General features: G+C 40.9%; 1 protein-coding gene across 5 annotated transcripts in view; it reads right to left on the reverse strand.

Annotated features, from left to right (window-relative positions):
• Positions 1-1979: 1979 nt before the first annotated feature.
• The window catches only part of LOC116838450 (kynurenine/alpha-aminoadipate aminotransferase, mitochondrial), a 28809-nt gene continuing 7225 nt past the window's right edge, over positions 1980-23563 (reverse strand). For 4 of the 5 annotated variants that reach the window (XM_075066373.1, XM_032803655.2, XM_075066372.1 and 1 more), the window contains exons 3-12: positions 22260-22428; positions 20015-20147; positions 19132-19206; positions 17488-17697; positions 16101-16166; positions 10329-10390; positions 8367-8431; positions 4961-5067; positions 4267-4368; positions 1980-2993 (exon numbers count right to left, since the gene is read on the reverse strand). In XM_075066373.1, the coding sequence (XP_074922474.1) occupies positions 2952-2993; positions 4267-4368; positions 4961-5067; positions 8367-8431; positions 10329-10390; positions 16101-16166; positions 17488-17697; positions 19132-19206; positions 20015-20147; positions 22260-22428 (1031 nt within the window). In that variant the 3' untranslated portion in view covers positions 1980-2951. Of the gene's footprint in view, positions 2994-4266; positions 4369-4960; positions 5068-8366; positions 8432-10328; positions 10391-11464; positions 11562-14719; positions 14803-16100; positions 16167-17487; positions 17698-19131; positions 19207-20014; positions 20148-22259; positions 22429-23563 lie in introns of all 5 variants that reach the window. The other variant, XM_075066375.1, reaches the window with a different exon arrangement.

The raw sequence follows: 23563 nt of genomic DNA on the forward strand, positions 1-23563 counted from the left end.
GTGCTGCAGAGTAGTGATTTTTTTCCTTAAAACTCCCCAGCTATTTGAATACTGAGAAACAATATCCCGACTCATATCCAAATCCCATTTGCCTTATTTGTTCATCTGCCTGTAGCTGTTGCTTGGTATTTTACCCCTGTTTCCAGCTGATTTCATCCAGGAACTGTTAATTCTCTTGAATGTTCCAGCCCAGGAGATGAGGATTCATGCTTTGAGAAGCTCAGTGAGACAATAAGCACACAGATAACCTTATTGCCATTGTTCATTCAAGCAGCTTTGCATTTGTCAGGATTTTAGCATCATTTTAGATGTTTCATCACAGTCAGAATACAAAAATTCTCTTCATATTAAATTGACTATTATTAAAAAAAAAGTCAGGCAGGCAGCAAATGGAACTGCCTTTTGCTTGCATTCTGCAAAATTAATATACATGTGCCTTACTTCTGTGCAAAATCCTACTGATAAAACATTGACTAATACTTGGCACTTTTGGTCAAACATTTTTACTCTAATTCTATTTAAAAAAGGAAACATTTCATTCAGAAAAATCAGTTTAAAATGTCATTGACGTTTATTTCCTTGTTAAATAAAACTCATTTATTTTAATTAACTAGGTATGTCACCTCATTCCACCATATACTATGTTTTCCAAATTTCATGTGTGCTTTGAGATTTCAAATATTTGCCCTTTGGAAGCTAACAAAAAACTCATTTTAAAATGTTCTAAGAATAGCCTTTCAACATTAATATATGTGGTTGAGAAAAGAAATAGAGTAAAAACCTCACATTTCACTCTGTTATTATTGAACATTTATATTGCAGTAGCACCTAAAGGGCACAACTAGGTTGGGCCATATTGCACTAGGAACGATTAAAACGTAGTGAATGATAGCCCCTGCCCCAAAGAGCTTACAGTTTAAAGCAGGCGTGGCCAAACTGCAGCCTGTGGCCCTGATCCGGCTCCTCAAGGCTTTGGATCCGGCCCTCAGGATTGCCCCCTGTGGCTCTGTGGGCCCCGGGCTGCTCTCAGAAGTGGCTGGCACCACTTTCCTGCTGCCCCCAGGAGGGGTGGGGGTGGGGCAGCGGGCTCCGTGCATTGCCTCCAGGCACTATTCCCTGCAGCTCCCATTGGCTGGGAACAGGGAATCACGGCCAATGGGAGCTTTGGGGAGGTACCTGGAGGTGCGGCAAGGGCAGTGCACATGGAGCCCTCCGCCTCCACTGACCTCCAAGGTCCACAGCGCTTCCTGAAGCGGCGCGGTGTAGGCCAGAGCAGGCATGCAGGGAGCCTGCCCTGGCTCCGGTACATGCCACAGCCACCACGGAGCTGCTTTAGATAAGCGGCACCAGGCTGGAGTCTGAACCCCGCCCCCCAACTCCCTCCCCAAGCCCCCTGCCTGCACCTCACACCCCTCCTGCACCCCAACTCCCTGCTGCACCCTGCACCCCTCCTTCACCCCAACCCACTGCCCTGAGCCACCTGCTGCACCCCTCCTGCACCCTGAACCCCTGCTGAACCCCTCCTGCACCCCAACTCCCTGCTGCACCCTGCACCCCTCCTTCACCCCAACCCACTGCCCTGAGCCACCTGCTGCACCCCTCCTGCACCCTGAACCCCTGCTGAACCCCTCCTGCACCCCAACTCCCTGCTGCACCCTGCCCCATGCCCCCTCCCACAGTCCGCACCCCTCGTGCACCCCCTTCCCAGAGCTCCCTCATACACCCAGCATCCCTCCTCTGCCCCAATCCCTTGCCCTGAGCCCCTTCCTGCACACTGCACCCCCTCCCACACCCTGCACTCCCTCCCACATCCCAACCCCCTGCCCCGACCTTGCATACAATTTCCCCACCCAGACGTGGCCCTCAGCCCAAAAAGTTTGCCCACCTCTGGTCTAAAGCCATGTCTACGCTACCACTTATGTTCGCAAAAACGTTGCTCAGGTGGTTCAGATCAAAATAAACTGTCCCATGGCAAAGAGTGCAAACTAATTTCCTTTTATTTGTAACCAGAGTCTAACTGCATTTGCTCAGGTTTAAGTTTTCAGAAGTGCCTAAGTCAATTTACTCTGACCAAACATTAGTTAATTTGCTGGTGCAATGTGATTTTAGAGTTCAGAAAGGGTTGGGTTAAGACAGCTCTGTGTGATTTCAGTGAAACACTTTCTGATCAATACAGTTTTTCCACAGTTTGAAATGTGCACCTAAAATAGCATATGTATAGTATATGGTTATGTGCACAATAGCAATAGTGTAGTTGAAGTAAGATAATTTACTGTACATATCAAGTATACCATTTTTAAAAATTAACTACTTTAATTCAAAGTCCTTTCCCAGCCATATTTAGCAAGGACTGCATTTGTCGCTCATGTGTCATGTCAAGTCAAAAGTTATGTAGTTCATCCCTGAGTTATTTCAAAAGTTGATCTGTTTGCTAAGTAGAAAAGCTATTCCCTCCGCCAATAATTCAAAATGACTGAACAGAATTTGTTCAAACCTTCTTTTAAAATTCACTTTTGGAAAAGATCTGGTGTGAGACGATTCCGCACAATTTTGAGGAAGTTATGGGAAAATGAAGAGTGGTTTAGAATGGAATTATCTTCTTATTTCAACTACACTATTGCTACTGTGCACATAACCATATACTATAGCTGCATTGTAATAATAGTCTTTTTATATGATATTGCCTGTCATAAAAAGGAGTTAATAGGTTGAACGAGATCATTTCTAATTAAACTATAGCTTTCTGCACTCCCTATCAAAAGGCATGTTCTGAGGTCTTTTAATGATCTTCTATCCATGTTTTAAATTCCCAAAGCATTCATACCAACTAAGGAAATATACACTGTATTGTGGTTTGCTCCTTAAATGTCATTATGAAATCCTCTTTTAATGAAGGTGCACTTTTTTTGAAGGGGACTTTTAATTTGCTAGATGGTTTTCATTTGGTCTCTTCATACAGCTTCTTTTATAAGCTCAGCCAGCCTCTGAAAAGCCTACAATGAAAGCAAGATGGTTAATGTTCACATCCCAGCATTAGATAGGCAGGCAATATGTTAAATCTTAAATAGAATTTCTGAAACTATTTTAACCACAGGGGAACCCAGCTGTGTGAAGTCTTAGAACTTTATTGTAAAGCTTTGTGTTCCCTATTCAATTTGATATTAATAGTGCGTTAAGTGTTCAAGAAAGTGGGGAGAGCTTCCACTTAAATAATTTGGCATGTTCTTTCAACACCTCACGACATCTATAATCTAATGAAGGCATTAATGAAGCCTAGCAGAAGGATTCTCATAACTGCAAAAGTAATACAAAGGGGTACAATCTCATACAGGAGAGAGAAAAGGAGGAAGAAAGGTGTTATATATCAAAAGTCACGTGCAATGCCAGCAAGATGCAATTTGACTAGAGACAATATGATTGTGAAATTCTTTAGGTAATGATGAAGGGATGACCAACAAAGGAGAAGCACAACTAGACGTCAGCTACACACCTTAATAACTGAAGTGAAGTAAGACCAAAGACATGGGAAAATTCTCAAGGCACTTGAAACAATGGAACGCAATACTCTGGACAGCTAATTGCTCCCCACTACCGCTATACAATGATGTGTACTCACTCACAAATACAACCATTATATCCAAGATGTTCTTAAATAACACAGATTAATTCCAAAATCATGAAGTAGAGAGAGCCTGAACTGGAGGAGAGACCATCTCGAATGTGCTACTGACTACTCAGGAGAAACTGAATAGGAGAATAATGAGAAAGCCTGATACTGGTCATCTTGAGCTTGTTTAATAATAAGGAATCGGTATACAGAAAACAGTGGAGTAAAGGGAATTAGATTTGAGGATAGCAAACTTTGGGAAATAAGACAAGTGGTTGCTCCTGTTCACACTAAATGAGTAGCTACACTTGCACTGACTTCAGTGACAGCTGGATCAGCGAGTGAGATCTGGTGGTAATAAGTAAAATTGAAGAAGGCAGGTGCATCTTAAGAGACACTAAAGATCCAGCACACTACAATTCTTCTAGATAAGAGTATGTGCAAGAAACAGTTAAGGGAGTTTCAGAAGTACCACACAAACGGTACTTACCAAAACAAACAAACAAACAAAAGCCGACTGGAAATGGAAAAGAGGGAGACAACTACACAATATAGATAGCTGGTTAAAACGTGTAGGGAAAAAGTAAGGGAGCAAAGGAACAATTATTGCATGGGGAACATTCTTTTCAGGAATGTACAGCAAATCATACTGCACTCACCTGATCCATCTGGGCTGGAGAAGACAGAGAGAAAGAAGCTCTGACATAAGAACTGGGAATTGAGCTATCAATGTTAAATGCTCCCCCAGGAATCAGTAACACCTAAAAGAAATTGATTAGCCATTTAGTTACAAATTTCTACTTAATTAAAAAAAATAATTAAATAGCTCATTGCTGAATAATGGTCTCACAAAGAGGCTTAATTCCTTCCTTCCTTCCAAAAAGGGAAGGTAGACTACAAAAACTGGAATCAAATTTTTCACAACAAAAAGACAGAACCTAGTTATTTGTAACTATAGGCAGGTTCTATCTTATCATTCTCGTGTTTTGTAAGTATCAGAGAAGTAAATCTCTAGGTTCCTTTCTGACTCATAGCTCATGTCTTTGCATAACACTTGTCTGTACAAATTATTGAATAAATCACACTGAAATTTCTCTTATTAAAATAGAAACAATGGATAGCGAGGCTAGCTCTCTCTGTATCTGTTTTGAGGCAGAATTAAATAAACATATTAAAGATGTAGATTAACCATGCAGGCATTTCATTAGTAAGGAGAGTTATTAGAATATGTTACTTTATGCCTGTTCAAAATTAGCAGTCCTAATTAACGCACAGTTGGAGTTGCACTCAAATAGTTGTTTATTTAACCCTTCCCTCCCACTACATTTTAAGATCAGCAGACATTTTTCATACTTCTTTCTGCAAAGCTTTTTCCGTGATCAGCTGTTGTGTGTCAGAAACTCCCTTAATTTTAATCCATAGAAACATGCCAGCAGCAGGAGCACGCCAGTCTGCCAGACCTGGAGAGAGAAAACAGAAAAATCAAACAAAGATATGCTCTGTCCCTTCTGCAATGGATACACCAAAGAGTGAAATCCTGCCACCAATGAAGTCAGTGGGAGTTTTGCCATTGACGACAATGGAGCCAAGATTTTACCTGCAGAATTTAAGGTCCCCCCTGACAAAATTAATATAGATGTAATTCAGTAATGTTGACACTACTTTGTTTTATGGTATTGTTGAAAATGGATGCTCTGGATTCTCTCACAGTTGGATTACAGACTGCCCAATGGGTGCACTAAAGGTACAATGGTAGGCTGACTTCTGAAAAAACAACTAAACACATGTAATCAAAACATCACTTTCAAATGCCAGCTCCTTTAGTAGCATAATTATTATAAATGCAATCTTAATGTGTTGCATAATGTAGACATGGTTAGAAAGAGAATTTTTTTTTCATTTTTAGTTAAAATGTTACGTTTTTCCACATAAGAAAAGAAGGGAAGAACACAGAAAGGAATCTTACTGCTTTAGTCGGTAGTTTTACTGTACACATTCACTTGTACCTTGAGGCAATCTTTGATTGTTTTTTGGCAGGACAATAATCCAAACACTCCTGGGTTTTTTTGGCTCCAGCTTTATTACATGTGTACATTGTATGAATATACTGGGTTGTATGTTTCACTTGTCACCTGCCCTTATTCCTATTAGGTACATTTGATCATTACCAGCAGTTTAATTATAAACTAAAAGAATAAAGACCTCTCACAGAATACTCCAAAGCCTCAACTTGTTAGTTATGTCAATCTTCATAAAGTAAGAAGCCAGTTACTTCAGCAAGAGGAGGATTCTCATTACTTTAGCCTTTTATGCTAAATGGCTTTACCAGATTTTAATTCTTTAGTTTGGCTGGATAGGTGAAGGTGAAAATAGTGTTACAGCCCTCACCACCATGCTTCTGGGCTGCTCCCAAAATTAAGAACGAAAACTACCAAAATTCTCTTCCCTCTCCACGTACAGTAGCAGTGTGAAAGGTAGCAGAGTTGAAAAAGGTATTTTTGTTTTGTTTTCTCCTTTTCTCTCACCCTCACTTCCCTCTATGACTAAACTGTGAGATGAGGTGATCAAATAAAAGGGTTTGCATTTGGTTCTGAGTGCAGTGAGGCCCATGGTCACTCTTTGCTCTCGAGGGAGTGAGTTCCATGGGCAGAGAAGAGAGATATTCCAAGGCTCAGGATGCTAGCTTGGGACTTGGCTGGGAGACCTGGGTTCAGTTCTCAGATCTGAGATTATGTCTATGCTAGAGACCTTACAGCGGCTGTACCGATGAAGCTGCCTTGCAGTAAGATCTCTCATGTAGCTGCTCTATACCGACGGCAACAGCGGTGGCCATGTTGGTGGAAGAAGCTCTCCTGCTGACATAGTGCTGTGTACACTGCCACTTATGCCGGTGAAATATATGTTGCTCAAGGGGGGTGTTTTTTCAGACCCCTGAGCGACATAAATTTTGCCAATATAAGTGGTAATGTAGACATGGCCTAAAACAGGCTTCCTGTGTTCCCTTGGGGAAGTCTCCTAGGTAATGTCTACACTGCAGTAAAAGATGTATTCTTAAACTTGGCTTAAAGCAGCAAGGAAGACACATCAACTTGGCTTTTAACTCAGGTTAGCAGTTTGAGTTCAATCCCAGGCTTCCCTATAGGCTTCAGCTCGAGCTGTTAATCTGAGCTAAAAGCCCAATTGTTGTGTTTTCATGGGTATTTTAAGTCAAGTTAAACCTTTTTATATATTAATATATTGCAGTGTAGACTTTCCCAAAGTCTCTCTGAGCCTCAGTTCCCCATCCTGTAAAAGGGGGATAATAATGCTTCCTTACCTCATAGGGGAACTGTAATGGTAAAGATGGTGAAGCTCTCAGATACTATAAAAATAGTGGCCATATAAATATCACGGATAGATGGGTTAGGTCCAGCTCCTGTGAAAATTTCAGCTCCTGCTCTCACAAGTCCCTACTGGTTGACAAGTTCATGGTTCCAGTGGAACACGGCTACTGCTGGAGATCTTGCTTGTGAAGGGAAAGGCAATCTCTTAGGTAGCTATTGCCAATGCCATGCTGGGCTCTGAATATCAGGACTGAGGTACTGATATTGACTGTGTTATTGTATCTCTCTATAAATACATCAGAGGGATAAATACCAAGGAAGGATAGGAGTTAAGTTCAGTGCCAGTGTGGGCACAAGAACAAATGGATATAAACTGACCATTAACAAGGTTAGGCTTGGAATTAGACAAACATTTCTAACCATCAGAGGAGTGAAGTTCTGGAGCACCTGTCTAAGGGGAGCAGTGAGGGCAAAAAATCTAACTGGCTTCAAGACTGAGCTTGATAAGCTGATGGAGGGGATGGTATGATGGGGCTGCCTATGATGGCATGTGGCCCACTGGCGACTGCAAGTAGCAAAAATCCCCAACTGAAGAAGACGGGACACTAGATGGGGAGGGCTCTGAGTTACTACAGAGAATTCTTTCCCAGGTATCTGCCTGGTGAGTCTTTCCCACATGCTCAAGGTCTAACTGATCACCATATTTGGGGTCGTGAAGGAATTTTCCTCCGGGTCAGATTGGCTGAGACGCTGGGTTTTTTTTTGCCTTCCTCTGCAGCCTGGGGTCCAGATCACTTGGAAGTTTAGACTAGAGTAAATGGTGGATTCTCTGTAACTTGAAGTCTTTAAACCATGATTTGAGGACTTCAGTAACTCAGTCATGGGTCTATTTGAGGACTGTAGGGTGAGGTTCTGTGGCCTGCAATGTGCAGGAGGTCATACTAGATGATCACATTTCTGATCTTAAAGTCTATGAGAATCATGTTACTCCCTTTGCACTGTGATTAACTATCACAATCTGTTACAACCCTGACAGCTCATCATGCACTATTTGTGCAATTCTTTTAAAATGTTTGTCACTAAGGTACAGTTTTTTACGTAGAAAGAGGTACTGCAAATAAAAAAAATACTGAACATACTGCACTGAAATACATGTTGTTTGCATGGCTGCCTGCCACAGCAGCTTGGGGAGGCTTTCCTCTGAGCACTCCCTCATTTCAAATAGTTTAGAAAATAGGAGCATCAGATAATCGTAGGTTTGGATATTCAAAGTTCAAACAAAAAGCAGAAAAAAACACCAAGAGCACCTTTGAATTGTCCATGTTGCCTATTTATCACTTAATTCTGCAGATATATGGTGATTGTTCTTGAAAATGGAGTTGATGGAGTCAGAGAAAAACAGCTTGAAAATATATGCTGTGTTTGGGTTCACTAACCTTTTAACCACTTATCTGCTGCAGCAAGCATTGCATCTCGCTGGTCCCTATAGAACGCCACTACCCTGGAGACAAACAATTCAAAATCTTGTATAGATAGATAAAGAGAAAGATCACTCTACCTCCCATCTGAGCTAAATCCACAAATGGTTAGGTATAAATAACTTTATACAACTGCCATATGCCTATTACAGAACTGTGCAAATTATGTTATGCTGCCCAGTGCTGTGGGACCTTCAGGTAACAGATCCTAACATTGTTCCAGTTCCCTGTGATGCTGGTTAACCAGGTGCCAGCTCTTGCCAACTTTGTAGGTGTCAGATGAGCACTGACAAACTCATAGCTGGAAACCAAACCAGCTCATCTGTTTGGTAGTTTTGTTCAAAACAGATATTAGTCTTATAAGAATGTATTTAGTGTTTAGACTCTGAAATGCCTGTAAGTAGCTGCATGCATTAATCTCAGTTGTAATGTCCATATTCCATGCTACAAGGAAATATGTTAGTTAGGCTTTATAACTTTGAAAATGTTTGCTCAGAACTTGTGAACCCAGGCACAGGAACCATCCCCCGCCACCATACCCATTCAGGAAGCCTGTCAAGATTAAACCAGGCATTAAGGAACATCACAATACAAAGGATTGATGGATGGCTCTATCACACCTTGGAACTGCTACATGCAAGGCAGCTATCTCATGGGCTGGAAGGCTAAGCGTAAAAGATAAAAGACGGTCACAAGAAAATTGTTCATCTCTTTACTGTTTGAACAAACACGCCCAGGGACACTAAACTCAGGCAGAGATCCCTAGGGGCTACCCCTGGGTCCGCCCTGAAAGACATTTTGAATTGACAGATTAGTACATCTCTGTCATCTTTAGGAACCATAGATGGCAACTCATTTGTGTATGTTTGCTTGCTTTAACCTGTAAATAACTCTTATTTCTCTTTCCTAGTTAATAATCCTTTACTTAGTTTATTACAGGATTGGCTATAGGTAAGGCTACGATTATGCCACAGAGGGCGCGGAAGTCACAGAATCTGCGACTTCTGGAGACCTCTGTGACATTGCGGCATCACTGCAGCCCAGCTGGCGGCAATGGTAGTGGTGGACCCTCCAGCAGCAGCCCAGCTGCCACGTGTGGCGGTGACCCATGCAACTGACCAGCCACCACCGGCGCTGCCCCCAACTGCTGTGGGCAGTGGAGGGACTTCGGCAGCTCTCAGCCATGCAGGTGGTGGGGGTCCCCCCAGCTCCCAGTTCTGCAGGGCAGTGGGGGGACCCTGCTCAGCTACTGTGGGTGGCACCCTTCCCCCAGCTCCCAGCCCTGCAGGGCGGCTGGGGATTTCCCCCCAGCTCCCAGCCACTGCACAGGGGGCCGCAGCTCCCAGCCACTACATGCAGCAGGGCAGTGTGCTGGAACCTCATTTTGTCAGGTATGTTTTAGTAAAAGTCAGACACAGATCACGGTTTCTGTGAATTTTTGTTTATTGCCCTGACCTGTCCATGACAAAATCGTAACTTTAGCTATAAGCATTGTTTTTGGTGTGAGATCTAAGGTGCAAATTGATCTGAGGTAAGTGACTGGTCTCTTGGGACTGGGAGCAACCTGAATATTTTGTGTGTTTGTGTGTGTGTGTATGTCAGTGACCATTTAACACTACATCCAGCTTGTCTGGGTGGCAAGATAGACTGGAGAGCCCAAAGGGACTGTCTGTGACTCCATGTTATAGTGATCTGGGAGTTCACATTTGTTACTGGGCTGGTGAAATCTAATTCTAGAACATACCACTAGTTTGGGGTGTCTGTCTTGTTTCTGACAGTCTGACCTAAGGCAGGCACTAACGGTCACGAGTCACTCCAGAAAGCGTGACATTCCCTTTAAACATTATACTTAGAGACATGGCAGTAATTAAAAGAGAACCAAAACCCCACAATATAGTATATTGAATATAAGTGCATTACCTGTCTACATGCTCCAGGAAACCCTTTTCTCCCCACTGCTGAAGAAGCTGTGCAATCATAAGCTACAGAAATAAAACCCACACAGTAAATCCCGTTCTTTAAACAGGATAGTCAGCTACCAAATAAAAGCTTTTAAAAATGATATTAATATAATATTAAACATCCTGCAAGGGCAGAGGTCACATCCTTGAACTCCTGGAGCCATCTCTTCCTTCACCTTCAAACCCCTTGGTAATACAAAAAGTCCATCAGGAAACTGGCAAAGGGTCATTAGGAAGACAGAGCTATAGCAGTCCCATGGGGAAATGGAAATATTAGGGAGTCTGAAGGAAAGAGGAACGGATAGGGGAAGACAAATGTGGGAATTTGGAAAGGAAAGGGAGGGAAACATACACAGCTTTGAATTTAATACATATTTATTTCCTTTATTAGTCTCCCCGCTTTTATTCTATCTCAATGGTGAAATTGGGGAGCTGAAAAGAGGGTTGGGAATGCAAAGTCTAATTTAAGCTCTGGGCAGAACCTTAGAGCTGACAGTGATAGAGGGGAGGGCAGGGCTCAGGAATGGGTCAATGATGACCTAGCAGGCGGGGGGTGAGGAGAGGATATATTTCATTCTACCCTAACTCACCCTTTGAGCACTGTCTGGAAGGGAAGGGGCAATAGATAGCAGGCTACTTACACAGCACCAGCAGCGTCCATCAGTTCGCCACACTGACCTACAAGCACTTCACCAAATAAAAATTCCAAATCCTCTCCATTTATTCTGCAGCTCTTGAGGGTGGGATTTTCAAAGAAGCCTAAGGCCATAGAGCACACAACTCCCATTGATCCCTAACTCCGTTAAGCCTCAATAACTTATTACATAAAAGTAAAGAGAGGCCTATACTTTGGAGAAATGTTTCACATCTATTAGAACACACTCCAGACAAAACTTGGTCTTCCTCTCTGCGTTGTTCTTTCTTCCCTTGGAAGAATTTGTAATATAAATTTTCCTGAAAGCCATGCTGAAAAAATGGCTAGGGATTATAAAAGCCCTTTTGCCCCTCTTCCCAGTTACTATGTTTGAGAAACCATTTTATTTTTATAAACTCAATTCAGGTAACACCTTCCCAATTCTCAGAGATGGCACTTGCCTGTGTGAAAGTGCTGGTGTGCATTGTTGAGACTTGTATATGCAGAATAACTCTGTCAATAAGTGGTTTGGGACCAGTTAAAAAGCCTACTCTCAACCTAGGGGAAAAGAAGAAGAAGATTACTACATATACAGTCCACTAATCCTTGAAATTATATCGGCAGAGAATCTGAGCCAAAATATGGCTATCATCCAAACAGCAACTATGGAAAATTGGAACCTTAATGAATCTGCTCCCTGTGTATATTCAGAGTCACATCTGCTAATTCGAGTTAAAAGGGAAGAGATTGGCTTAATAATCATGAGATTATTTTTTAAAAATGTTCTTTGGTTAGTTACTTCAATTTGCCTTGTAGTTTCTGAGCTTTTAGGGCATACGTGGATCATATTTTTAAACTTTTCTCTGCAATTGTAATGGCTATGGAAAAAAGGCAAGCTGAGATTCTCACATCACTAAAAGTTTACAAGAGCAAGTCTGTCAAACACCAAATAGTGTGATGTTGACAACGCAGTGTTTACTATATTTACTTCTATTTAGCATTGCTAGTGAATACAGAGAAGAGAATGAACAGGATTGTTTTTGTGTTCATGCACTAAAAGAAGCTTTATTCATATTGTCAGATTCAATCAAATCCTTGCTTGACTCTGATTCCAGATTGAGTCTGCAGTGAGAGGAAAATAAATGGAGTAAGTTTACACATGTCTTTGAATGACAAAGATTGAACTACATGACATCATTTTTCGTAGGGTTGATTTTCAAAGTGCAACCATATTTCCGTCATGTTACCTTCTTTCTTTATTTCATTAGATTCTCCGGGAGAGCTCACAACTCACTAGCTGCGAGGCAAGGATTCATGTATCTTGCTAAGATTCATTAAAAGTAATGTACACTACAGCCAGAAAATCAGGACTGAGTGCAAGGAGTTGTGAGGAGTGGAGAGCAGACTTGCAAGTCCTCAGCAAAAGATGGTGGTTGAAGGAAAGGTGTAAAGCTAGAAGAGAAGGTGCCCAGGGAAAGAGCCCTGTTATTTCTCGTGGACTGTGGGAGAGAGGATGACAACATGCCAAGGAATGGTCAGAGGTAGGGAGAGAAGCCAGTGTTATGAAAACCAAGGGAGGCGAGAACATCAAGAACCAGAGAGGAGGAGTCTAACACCTCCATCATGGCCCTCTAGCTTATGGAAAACTGAGGACAGGCTGTGTGTAAGGATAGATTGTCACAGGAGACAGTGGCTGCAGGGGCTGTCAGAGGGGAGTGGGCTCCAGCGACCATGTACTACTCTGTGTTTGTACAGTGCCTAGCAGAGCAAGGCTCTACTCTTGGTTGGGCCCTAGGCCCTACTGTAATAAACATGATTAATAGGTGACTGCCAGGACATGGAGGGAACAGGAGATGAGCAGGTCGTGAACAACTGACTATCTCAGTGCATTTTGCAACAGTGGGTAGGTCACTATTCACAGATGGGAAAACCAAGGCACAGAGAGGCTGTGTCATATACCATAAGTCCCAATTCTGAACCTTAGCGTCCAAAATGTGGGTGCCTGCATGAAACCTCCAAGCTTAATTACCAGCTTAGATCTGATAGCGCTGCCACCAGCCAGGAATTCCAGTGCCTGGCTCACTCTGGTCTCCCCAAAACCTCTGGGGGACCCAAGACTCAGATGCCCTGAGTCTCACAACAAAGGGAAATAACCCCTTCCCTTCCCCCTCTTTACCTCCTCCCAGATCTTCCGCCCTGGGTACTCCTAGGAAGATTACCCTGCTTCAATTCTTTGAAACACAAACACAGAGAGATCAGGTTTCTCTCACCCTCACTCAGAGTCCCTGCCAATGCAAGCTTTGTAACTCTAACACAAAGAGATTTTCCCTCCCTTCGTTTCTTCCTCCCACCAGCCTTGAACCAGAGAAAAGAAAAATCCAACAGGTCTTAAAAAGAAGCTTTATATAAAAAGAAGAAAAAGACATAAAAATGGTCTCTGTATCAAGGTGACAATATACAGGGTCATTGGCTTAAAAGAAAACAAAATGAATAAACAGCCTTATCCAAAAAGAAATACAATTTAAAAACATTCCAGCAAACTACACACATGTAAATACAAACAAAAAACAACAATATAAGCCTATTGTCTTCTACCTTTGTACTTACACTTGGAACAGAAGATTAGAAAGCCTGGAGATAGAGAGATCACTCTCAGAGCTGAGAGAGCAACAGAGACGAGACAAAAGAAAAGACACACACCCAAAACTTCCCTCCCTTTGAGATTTGAAAAATCTTGTTTTCCTGATTGGTCCTCTGCGTCAGGTTTGTTTTGTGTTTCCCTTTGTTTAAACCCTTTTACAGGTAAAAAGAAACATTAATCCTTAGCTAGTGCAAAACTCAAGACTAGAATCCCATGGCTCTTGACGTTGTTTGTTCCCTAACCAAAAGACAAGGTCGAGAGGGGATACTGATGGCTCTTTATTAAATATATCAGAGGATTAATAGTTAGGGAGGGAGAGGAATATTCTAAGCTAGTACTCGCAATGTAGACGACCAAAGAACAAATGAGATATAAACTGACAACTAGGAAGTTTTAGACCTTGAGATTAGACACAAGGTTTCTAAACCATAGAAGTGAAGTTCTGGAACAGCCTTCACAAGGGGAGTAGTTGCGGGGGCAAAAGACATTTCGGCTTCAAGGACTAAGCTTAATAAGTCTTATGGAGGGGATAGGTAGTGATGGGATTAGTCCATATTTTCGCAATTAACTCAAAGATCAATTGCCCAATTTATCAGCAGGTATAGTATGCCTCAGGTGGTCTGGTTTTGGGAATGTTTATGATGGATGAAGATTCTGAGGTTACTACAGATGAGTTACTATAGAGAACTCTTTCCTGGGTGCTGGCTGGTGAGTCTTACCCACATGCTCAGGGTTTTAACTGATCGCTATATTTGGGGTTGGGAAGGAATTTTCCTCCAGGGCAGATTGGCAGAGGCCCTGGAGGTTTTTCGCCTTCCTCTGCAGCATAGGGCACGGGTGACTTGCTGGAGGATTCTCTGCAGCTTGAGGTCTTCAAACCACAATTTGAGGATTTCAATAACTCAGACACAGGTTAGGGGTTTGTTATAGAAGTGGATGGTGAGATTGTATGGCCTGCATTGTGCAGGAGGTCAGACTAGATGATCATAATGGTCCCTTCTGACCTTAAAATCTGTGTGTCTATGACTCCGCAGCCTGTGCTAATCAGCAGGCGACAGTCTGAAACAGACCTTACCCAGAGGAGATAATTTTAGAGAAAGAGTCAGTCCTGATAACTCGACCATCAACATCCATTGAGAGGAAGGTTGGAGCCCAAGGCTTGAAAGAAAAGAATGAGAGTTTAAAATTCAAGTAGCTAATAAAGCTTACACTAAGGCTTTACTTATTACTAACACAGATGTCAGTATTTCTTGACTCTAGGGGTGATGTATCATATGATGCAATCCTGGTTTTGGAGATGCACAACTAGTATCAAAGTCCAGTACCTGCCTGACAAATTATTGTTTAGAGTAGCACCCTACTGTGGTGTGATGATAGGGTCACCTGAATGTCAGGAAAGAGTCAATCAGAAATTCCTTTACCTCTAACCCCACAGCTCTGCACACAAATGCTAGGTCCTGGAGTTTCTACCTGGAATTATGATAGGAGGTCAGAGCCAAATACCCAACTCTCTGTAAAAATACTTTTACTGAGTGAAGGGGAATATGTTCTTTAATATTTTCCCTCCGAGGAGCTCCTCAGCTTGCAGTTTCCCTTTAGGAGAAACTGGAAGACATCCTTCAGAATTGGGGATTTGGTAAGATCACCCTCCTGAGTTCAGCACAGATTCTACAGGCAGGCATTCAGTTCTGCTAGCCAAGCACACCAGACTCCTCCTCACCCCCAAAAGGAAGGAGAGAACCTTGTTACAGAAAGAAAAATATTAAACTGTACTCATTCCATTGACCTACTTAGCAGCCATTAGCTGCTAAAGGAGGGGTATTACTCTCCGTAAAAGCTGATCTTAATCCTCAAGTTATGTACTTAAGTGAGGGCCAGGTTACTGCCCCCACCCAGATCCATGTATGGAGGAGGCCCTGTAAGTGTGGATCTGAGCACCCTCACCCTCCCACTGTGTGTCAGGGAGGGTGGCAGTTGTCTTTGTGGCACTATTTTCCCTATTCCCGTGACTAATCTCCATGGGTTGAGATCTGCACAAGGAGAAGGGGTGGAGGCAGAGATTAGAAAGAAAAGGCAATACAGCCTGTATTACTTCTCCCATGCCTTGCATACCTCTCCCTCTACAATGGAAGGCCCTTTTAATGGGTATATCTGTATGTGCCTGAGGCAGCCTTGGCTTGGAGGCGTATCTGCTAGTACAGCCCCAATGGAGTCAATGGGAATTTTCCTCACTTAAAAACTGAAGAATTTGATGCACTGTAATTGACAAGGGCTGATGCAACATGATGGCTGAAGAGGCATGTAATTAAAAATGTCATGACTGAGTGTTTACTAGTAATGCTTTAATTTAATCTGACAGTCTACTAAGTAAGAGTAGCATGTAATTTGAGCCACAGTTGTCCAAGTATTAATTCTCAAAGAAATATTGATACCAATCAGTACAAATGACAACTTACCTTATCAAACTGAAGAAAATAATAAGGATCATCTTCTATTATAAGGAAATTATATTGTCTTGCAAGCTAAGAAAGAAATTAAACCCCAAAATGTAAAGGTTTATTGAAATGTAATAAAAATAGTCCCTACATAATCCCAGTTATTTATATTCATTGCCCTGTAGGCTGCTCTGTATTCTGCCGATTCAGCACACAAACATCACGTCAAGAGTCGCCTTCAAATGCTAAATTTACCAAGTCATGTAACTGCAAAAGTATGTGAACTGGTAAAGCAGCAGTTCTAATTGGGCCAAATTTTGAAAAATTGAGGCCTAGGTTCCATGTGCAATAATGTGCCTATATTTGTGAGCACAGTTTTGACTGCTACATGCAGAAAAAGTATGTGTTTCTCACCTACCAGTTTGAACGATAATTTTGGACATATTTGTATGCATTGATCTTAGATCTCATGCTTTTAAAACATGGCACTTTGAATATTTTCTCTAGCCAGGTCTTTACTTAGAATGTTAGCTTAACTGATTTCTATGTAATTTTCTTAAAAAAAAAAATGCACTGAGTGCAAGGGTTATATTACACATTTTCTTTCCTTGTTATAGAGAATCGCACTTTCAAAATAGGGAGTAGTAAAAACTGCCCTGTATCTCTATGGGTACGTGATCCTGACAGCTACCTTAATTGTGTTGTCAATAAGCACATCTGCCTCCTGTGTCAACACATAAGTCAGCACAATGGTTGGTTGGGCACAAAGGACTATAATTTACTACACCATATGCACTAGACCACCACAATCATGCAGGAAAACCAATTAGGGAGGACCTGGGAGAAGTGGCAGGGCACACAAGAGGTTAATATGGTAACGGGCCATGAGATTTTTAGCAACATTTGCTATTCAGTTGTTTATGTGAAAGTAGAATTAATTATACTGTAAAAATAAGAATGGATTAAAGAAATGTTGTATGTACCTTTAAGCAGAAATAAGAAATGTTGAAATACAGGTGCCAGAAAAAGAAACATTAGGCATAAACAAGGGTGCTAATGGCAAAACATTAACAGAAGATCGGTAATAGTTAAGTAAGAAAATAAGATATGCATGGCTAGCCCAGGTAAACTTATCAGATTCTGCTTCCTTTGTTATCTTGCTAAGTGCTCCCCCCCTTTTATCTGTATAAATAAGATAGTTTGTGTCTTGTATGGTGCTCACATTATCTGGGTGTATTAGCAGAGCGCTGTGCTAATAAAACAGAGTGGTCTGACAAACTGTGAGTCCTGAGTCTAACTTTGACAATTACAAGATGTGCTGGTTTTGCAGTGGAATTCCTCTAACTGAAAACCCCACATTTGTCCATTCCCTAGATGAAAGCTGTGATGCCAGGCTCTCACTGCATACCTGATATATCTCCTTTTTGTGGTCAGCAGTCAATGAGGATCCAGTGGGATTGCCACCATTTGGAATGGTGTACAGGAATTTGGGAATGTTGTTGTTGTGTGTTCTGACATCTTCTGGGCTCCATCTGGAAAGAATTTCTTTCAGGGCTTTTGGAATAATACCGTATTGGTCACTGGGAACATTTATTATGTTGCAGCCCAAAGGTCTTAGCTGGAGGGAGGGGAACAAACAAAATAAGAGACAAATCTCAGTCACTGAGTCTGTAATTCTGAAATTATGATTATGTCTCTGATGTTATAGAACTTCAGCAGTGCAGTATCTTCCCTTAAATCTAGATTCAACTAGATAGCTATAAATGAGTTGCATTGATTTCAAACTTGCTTAGCTCATGATTCAAGACAAAGTTTCTTTGAACACATTGTATAACCCTCAGAACGTAATTTAACTAGATCACCTTGTGCTTCCAATATTTAAAACCAGTTATATAGACTCTGATAAGTCTTGGTTGGTCCAAGATAAACCATTACTACATGCCTGCCTATCAGGCACATGGCATCACATCTGAGGAGCCCAGGAGTTCGTTGTGGATTCTGTTGCAGTGGGATCCCTCACATTTCAACATTCCAATGCAAAAATACAGATAAGCTTCAGGTCTCTCAACAGTGCAATTTCATTTCTTATTCATAATCAGAAATGCAGTTTCAGTTGAACTGACAGAACTATAACCTGCTCTGCCCTGACAAAGGGAGGAAGAATAACTGCTCTGAATGGGTATTATGTCATCAATGGGACTGAGATTTCAGTAATGTTAATGAGTGACATGGGACAATAGCGATGTGTGAAGTTATAGCAAGAATTAACAAAAATCTCTGTAGTTTCTGTGGAATTTCTATTTTTGTACTACTTAACCCTGTATTTATTAGGTTATAAACGAATTGCTGCTGAAACAACAATATCCTCAATATACTGGCCCACTGCATAATCAAAAGATATGTCAAAATATAGTATACTAAACAATATTACCCAGATGTCAAGTGAAATATTGAGTGGTATAGGATTTACTCTAACATTTCTCCCAATCTGTAACTATTAAGCATTAAAGGGATGTATTTAATTGCACAGGGTGCATATTGATCCACAAAAACTACTGTCATTTAAGAGTTACCTCTCTGACTTGCTCTTATATCCTCAGACCTCACAGGCATACATGTTCCAGGCCCATCCCCATTTTATCCAACTATAGACACAGAATACTAAATAGGAACATTAAATCATTAAGAAAGAGGCGCGCTATGAATCTAAAATAGAAGGAATCTCACTGATCATGCACTTGCATTTAGACTGACTTTATCAGAAAGATCTCATCTCATCTCTACTGTGATTCTCTATAGAAACCTAGGATTAGGGTGAACTAGGCTCCAGAACAAAACACTGTGTCCTGGGACAAACATTTGCATTTACAACTGTATTAGTTCACCAATGCCAACCAATTTAAGTTAGAACAGGCTCAAAAATTCTAGTCTGGATGAGGTCTTAGATGCATTTAGCAATAGCAAGGCAGCTCATATGTCTTAATGTAGATTTGCGTCCCAAGGTGATGATCATTGTAACTTCCACAACTTTTCATACTGAAACACTACTCACAGCTGTTAGAGTCCCAGGATAGGTGGGTGCGTCCAAAAGGATGTTGTCTCCAGGGTTAATAAGCATCTCAAACACCTACAAAATGGGAATCATTTACTTTACAAGACTGTATGATTTTACGGTACATTCTGCATACTGCTGCCTGTTCTGATGGAACTACACATCCTAATTACATATTAGTGTTTCCATCACCATTTAATTCAATGTAAACTCTGCTAGGTAAACAGTGAATGGATTTAAGTTCCACTTTGGAAGCCAAACAGAGAGATACAAGTCAGAGGAGAAGAATGACAGTTTCAAACAGAACAACTCAGTCTTCTGGAAAAAAAATACTGACATTTAACAATATTCTGTCACAATACAAAAGTTTTTCAGTTATGGAAAGGGTCAACTGTGTGTGTGTGAGAAAGAGAGAGAGAAGATCACCCAACTAAAAACCAAACTTACTCAGAACAATATTTTCTTACAAAAATATCTTATTGCACAATAAAAACTACAGCACAGCAACCAACTCTAATTGGATTGCACCACTACATTCCACTACAGGATTTTAAAAATCATTTGCTATAGAATTATGAAAGTAAATGGAATAAAATGTCTTATGATATTCTTTCTTTCATAATAAAGATCTTAGATATTTGTGTAGCCATGGAAGACCATTAAAGTCTGACAAGTTTTGTCCCAACTTCCATTTACTTTCTCAGATATGGTATTTAATATATTATTTCGTTAACAAGCCACCCTTAACAACTGTATTCATAGAGAAGGCATGCCTTTCCTATACAAGGAAATAAAATTCAAGTGATTGAAAACAAACATCTATTTAAAGCAACAAGTAATTACATTTTACAGAAGCCACAATGTATTCTGCTGTTAGTCTTACTTTGGACAAGCCTTCCTGGCTGCCGGTGGTGACACATATCTCCATTCGGCCCTGATCAGGACTGTAGTTGGCAGTGGGAGGATTGTGGAGACTCTTCTGTAACTCCTTTAGCCAGGACAACAACTCAGGAATTCTGAAACACAGATTTTATGTCTCATCGTTATTATCTTGATATTCTGTACCGCTAGGGTAACCAGGTATCCCAGTATTCTGTACTGCTAGGGTGATTTTATAGGGACAGTCTTGATTTTTGGGTCCTTTTCTTATATAGGTTCCTATTGCCCCCCCACCTCCTCCCAATTTTTCACATTTGCTGTCTGGTCACCCTATGTACTGCTCCTTTAAATTCCCCTCAAATCTAGCGTAGATCGCCACCCAAATTCTCTGTTTCTCTTTCTCTGTTATTTAGCAATACAGATAGGTATAGGCACTGGTTTAAAATATTTTCTCTGAGATAATGAAATGACAGAAATGTAATTTTGTGTGTGTGTGTCTGTGTGTGCGCGCGCGCGATAAAAAGTCCTTAGGGACCACTGACTGTCAACAAAGGACTGAATGGGCCCGGAGGCTGAATTTCTGTCTCATGCGTTGAGGTGATCCTTTCAGATCCAGGCATGGCAGGTGTGACTTGTATGGCCTCTGTCTGTAGTTAGAGGTGCATGAATAAATGACTTTTTGTTTTAGAGTGCTGGCTGAACCAAAAAACTTGAAAAAAAATTGTTTTGGCTCAAACAAATTTTCATTTTGTTCTGAGTTTTTTTCTAAACCTTTAAAACTAAAACTGAAGCAACATTTGAAACAAGAAGTTGTTTCAAATCAAAACATTTCATTTAAAAATATCAGTGAAACATTTTGATTTCTTTCAGAATTTTTTGTTTTTGATTGAAACAACTAAGCAAATTCATATGATGTTTTAGTTTGGGGGGGGGGGGGGAATGTTTCGTTTAAAAATCTTTGCCCAACTCTACTTGTAGCACACTTTATGCAGACTAAGGGCCAGATTTTTAAAGGCATTTAGGTGCCTAAAGATGCAGATAGGTGCCTAGTGGGATTTTTAATAGCACCTAGGTGCCTAACTCCCAGGGGCACACCTAGGTACTTTTGAAAATCCCACCAGGCACCTCTGTGTATCTAAATACCTTTAAAAAAGTGGCAGTAACTCCCTACTGCATTCAATCTGGGCTGTTACACCAATACGAAATTGGGAGGCTGGGGGAAACAACACACGTGGAAAAAAAGTGGTTGGCATCTGAAAATAAATCAGAACAGTGAATGGATTTCAAGTTTCTATAAAACAGCTGCTCTCCTACTCAGCACAGCAGTGTTCTGAAGAGGCACTTGCAAATCTTGTGATGGTAGACACCATTTTAGCAAAGTAACATCACACAGCAGCACAGGGACCCCAATATGAAGGACTGTACATGAGTTTTCATTCTGCTCTGAAGAAGGACTTCAGTGTTAGGCAAAAGAAAAAAATCTAGTGTTTCTAGAGCTGAACAATCTCATGACAGAAAAAAACAGTTAAACAATATTTTTGAGCCAGGTATAAAATTTCTTATTATGATGTACCCATAACTGTTAGTATCACAACTAGTCCCTTTTCAGCAAGACAACTATCTCTTCAATGGTAGTCTCACAAATACTAGCTTTATGTTTAACTCTTTATCGAGGAGGCAACGTTAATAGAGTACTGTCATTGCAGAGTAGCCCTCATATTACATAAATAATGGACCAATACTGTTATTTTAACACCCCTACAGTGGATGCCACTAAAACAAGCCATGTTTCCTGCATGGTGACGTTTGAGTTTACTGTGATATCTGCAGTATTTCCTGTACTAACAGTGGCAAATTTCATAGTTAAATTTAATTACCCCAGCCAATAAGTGGTGTTTTTTCAATGGTATAAACAGGAGCCAAACAAACCGGGATTTGGAGGGATATAAAGAAAATGCTTTGCAAGGCTGTTTACTTTGATATGCTGAATAATGTGCTGCAACACACCGGACACTGTCACAGTTACTGACCCTGGACTCAGGCTTCTCAAATGTTATTTAATGTTAATCAATAAATACTGGTACTTGTCAATTCATTCCTCCACTCACAAATAATTAGTCACTTTCCACTTTTAAAAAACATATGACAGGGAAAATTATGAGCAATTAATAAAAAATGTTTGTAAAGATCAACCATTAAAGCAGCAACTGTTATTTATTGTTATTCTTGTAAAGGGTCTTCATAAGTACCCAGCTGAGGCAGAGTACTGGAGGGCTCTCTTCATCAAATCCTCCCCAATATTCACAACAGTTCCATCTCTAGTCGTAATAGTGGCCATCTTAAATGGAAAAGTGCTGGGGTTCGGTTCCCCTCCAGCCAAGGAGATTACTGATGGGGAAAACTTCCGGGTCAATTCAGCTACAGTGAAAGATGAGGAAGAAAACTTCCATTACACACTAGCCTATTCAAGATATAAAATTTCCCCTTCCCCCATCCATCCCTTCATTTCCTATAGAATATTTAAAGGGGACCTTTAGAGGAAAAGTTAATGCAGACTTGTGCCTGTTTGTACTCTTTATTGGATAATAAAGTCTTTTTAGCTATCAGGCATGCCAACATTTATCACTTACTTTCTTGGCTGACTCAAAAATACATTGTGAGCTTTCTTGGCATTAACTGAACAGGCATGGATGGTGAATCTTTAACAGATAGCTTTACTTCCAGCTGTTTGAATTACGTAGGGGTAAAATGAAAAGTTTTAAACAGTCTGAGTAAAAATCTCTTCCACCTCCTATTAATCAGGTTTTAATTGTTTGATATCTGTGATATCTCAATCCTGCTTATTTTCCAGTTTTCTGTAGTCTAATCCAGCAGAATGGGGTATGCAAGACCTGAATTTTTAATGGAAAAATTGCGGGAAAAGTCACCTCCTCTTAAAATAAATAAATAAATCTATAAACAGATTTTTTTACTCCAGTCTGGATTGCTTTTCTAAACATTAGAACAAGCTGTTTCTGTAACTATAATTAGTTTTTAAACTTTTAACACCTAATATCTTAATGCTATGCTTTGTGGGGGAAAATGTTGACAACTCTTATTTTTGAAAGCAACACATTTACTTTGTTTGTTTAGTGTTTACAAGACATACCACATAATGCTCCTGTTTATAAATTCAGAAGTTACCAAAATACCACTTGAAGCAGGTAAGTATGCCCAGTGGTCTGGGATGGGATGTTAGATGGGACGGGATCTGGGTTACTGCAGAGAATTCTTTCCTGAGTGCTGGCTGGTGAGTCTTGCCCACATGCTCAGGGTTTAGCTGATCGCCATATTTGCGTTCGGGAAGGAATTTTCCTCCGGGGCAGATTCGCAGAGGTCCTGGAGGTTTTTCGCCTTCCTCTGCAGCATGGGGCATGGGTCACTTGCTGGTGGATTCTCTGCAGCTTGAGGTCTTCAGACCACAATTTGAAGACTTCAATAACTCAGACATAGGTTAGGGGTTTGTTATAGAAATGGATGAGTAGGATTCTGTGGCCTGCTTTGTGCAGGAGGT

This window comes from Chelonoidis abingdonii, chromosome 5 (genome assembly GCF_003597395.2).
Source record: "Chelonoidis abingdonii isolate Lonesome George chromosome 5, CheloAbing_2.0, whole genome shotgun sequence".
Taxonomy (NCBI): domain Eukaryota; kingdom Metazoa; phylum Chordata; order Testudines; family Testudinidae; genus Chelonoidis; species Chelonoidis abingdonii.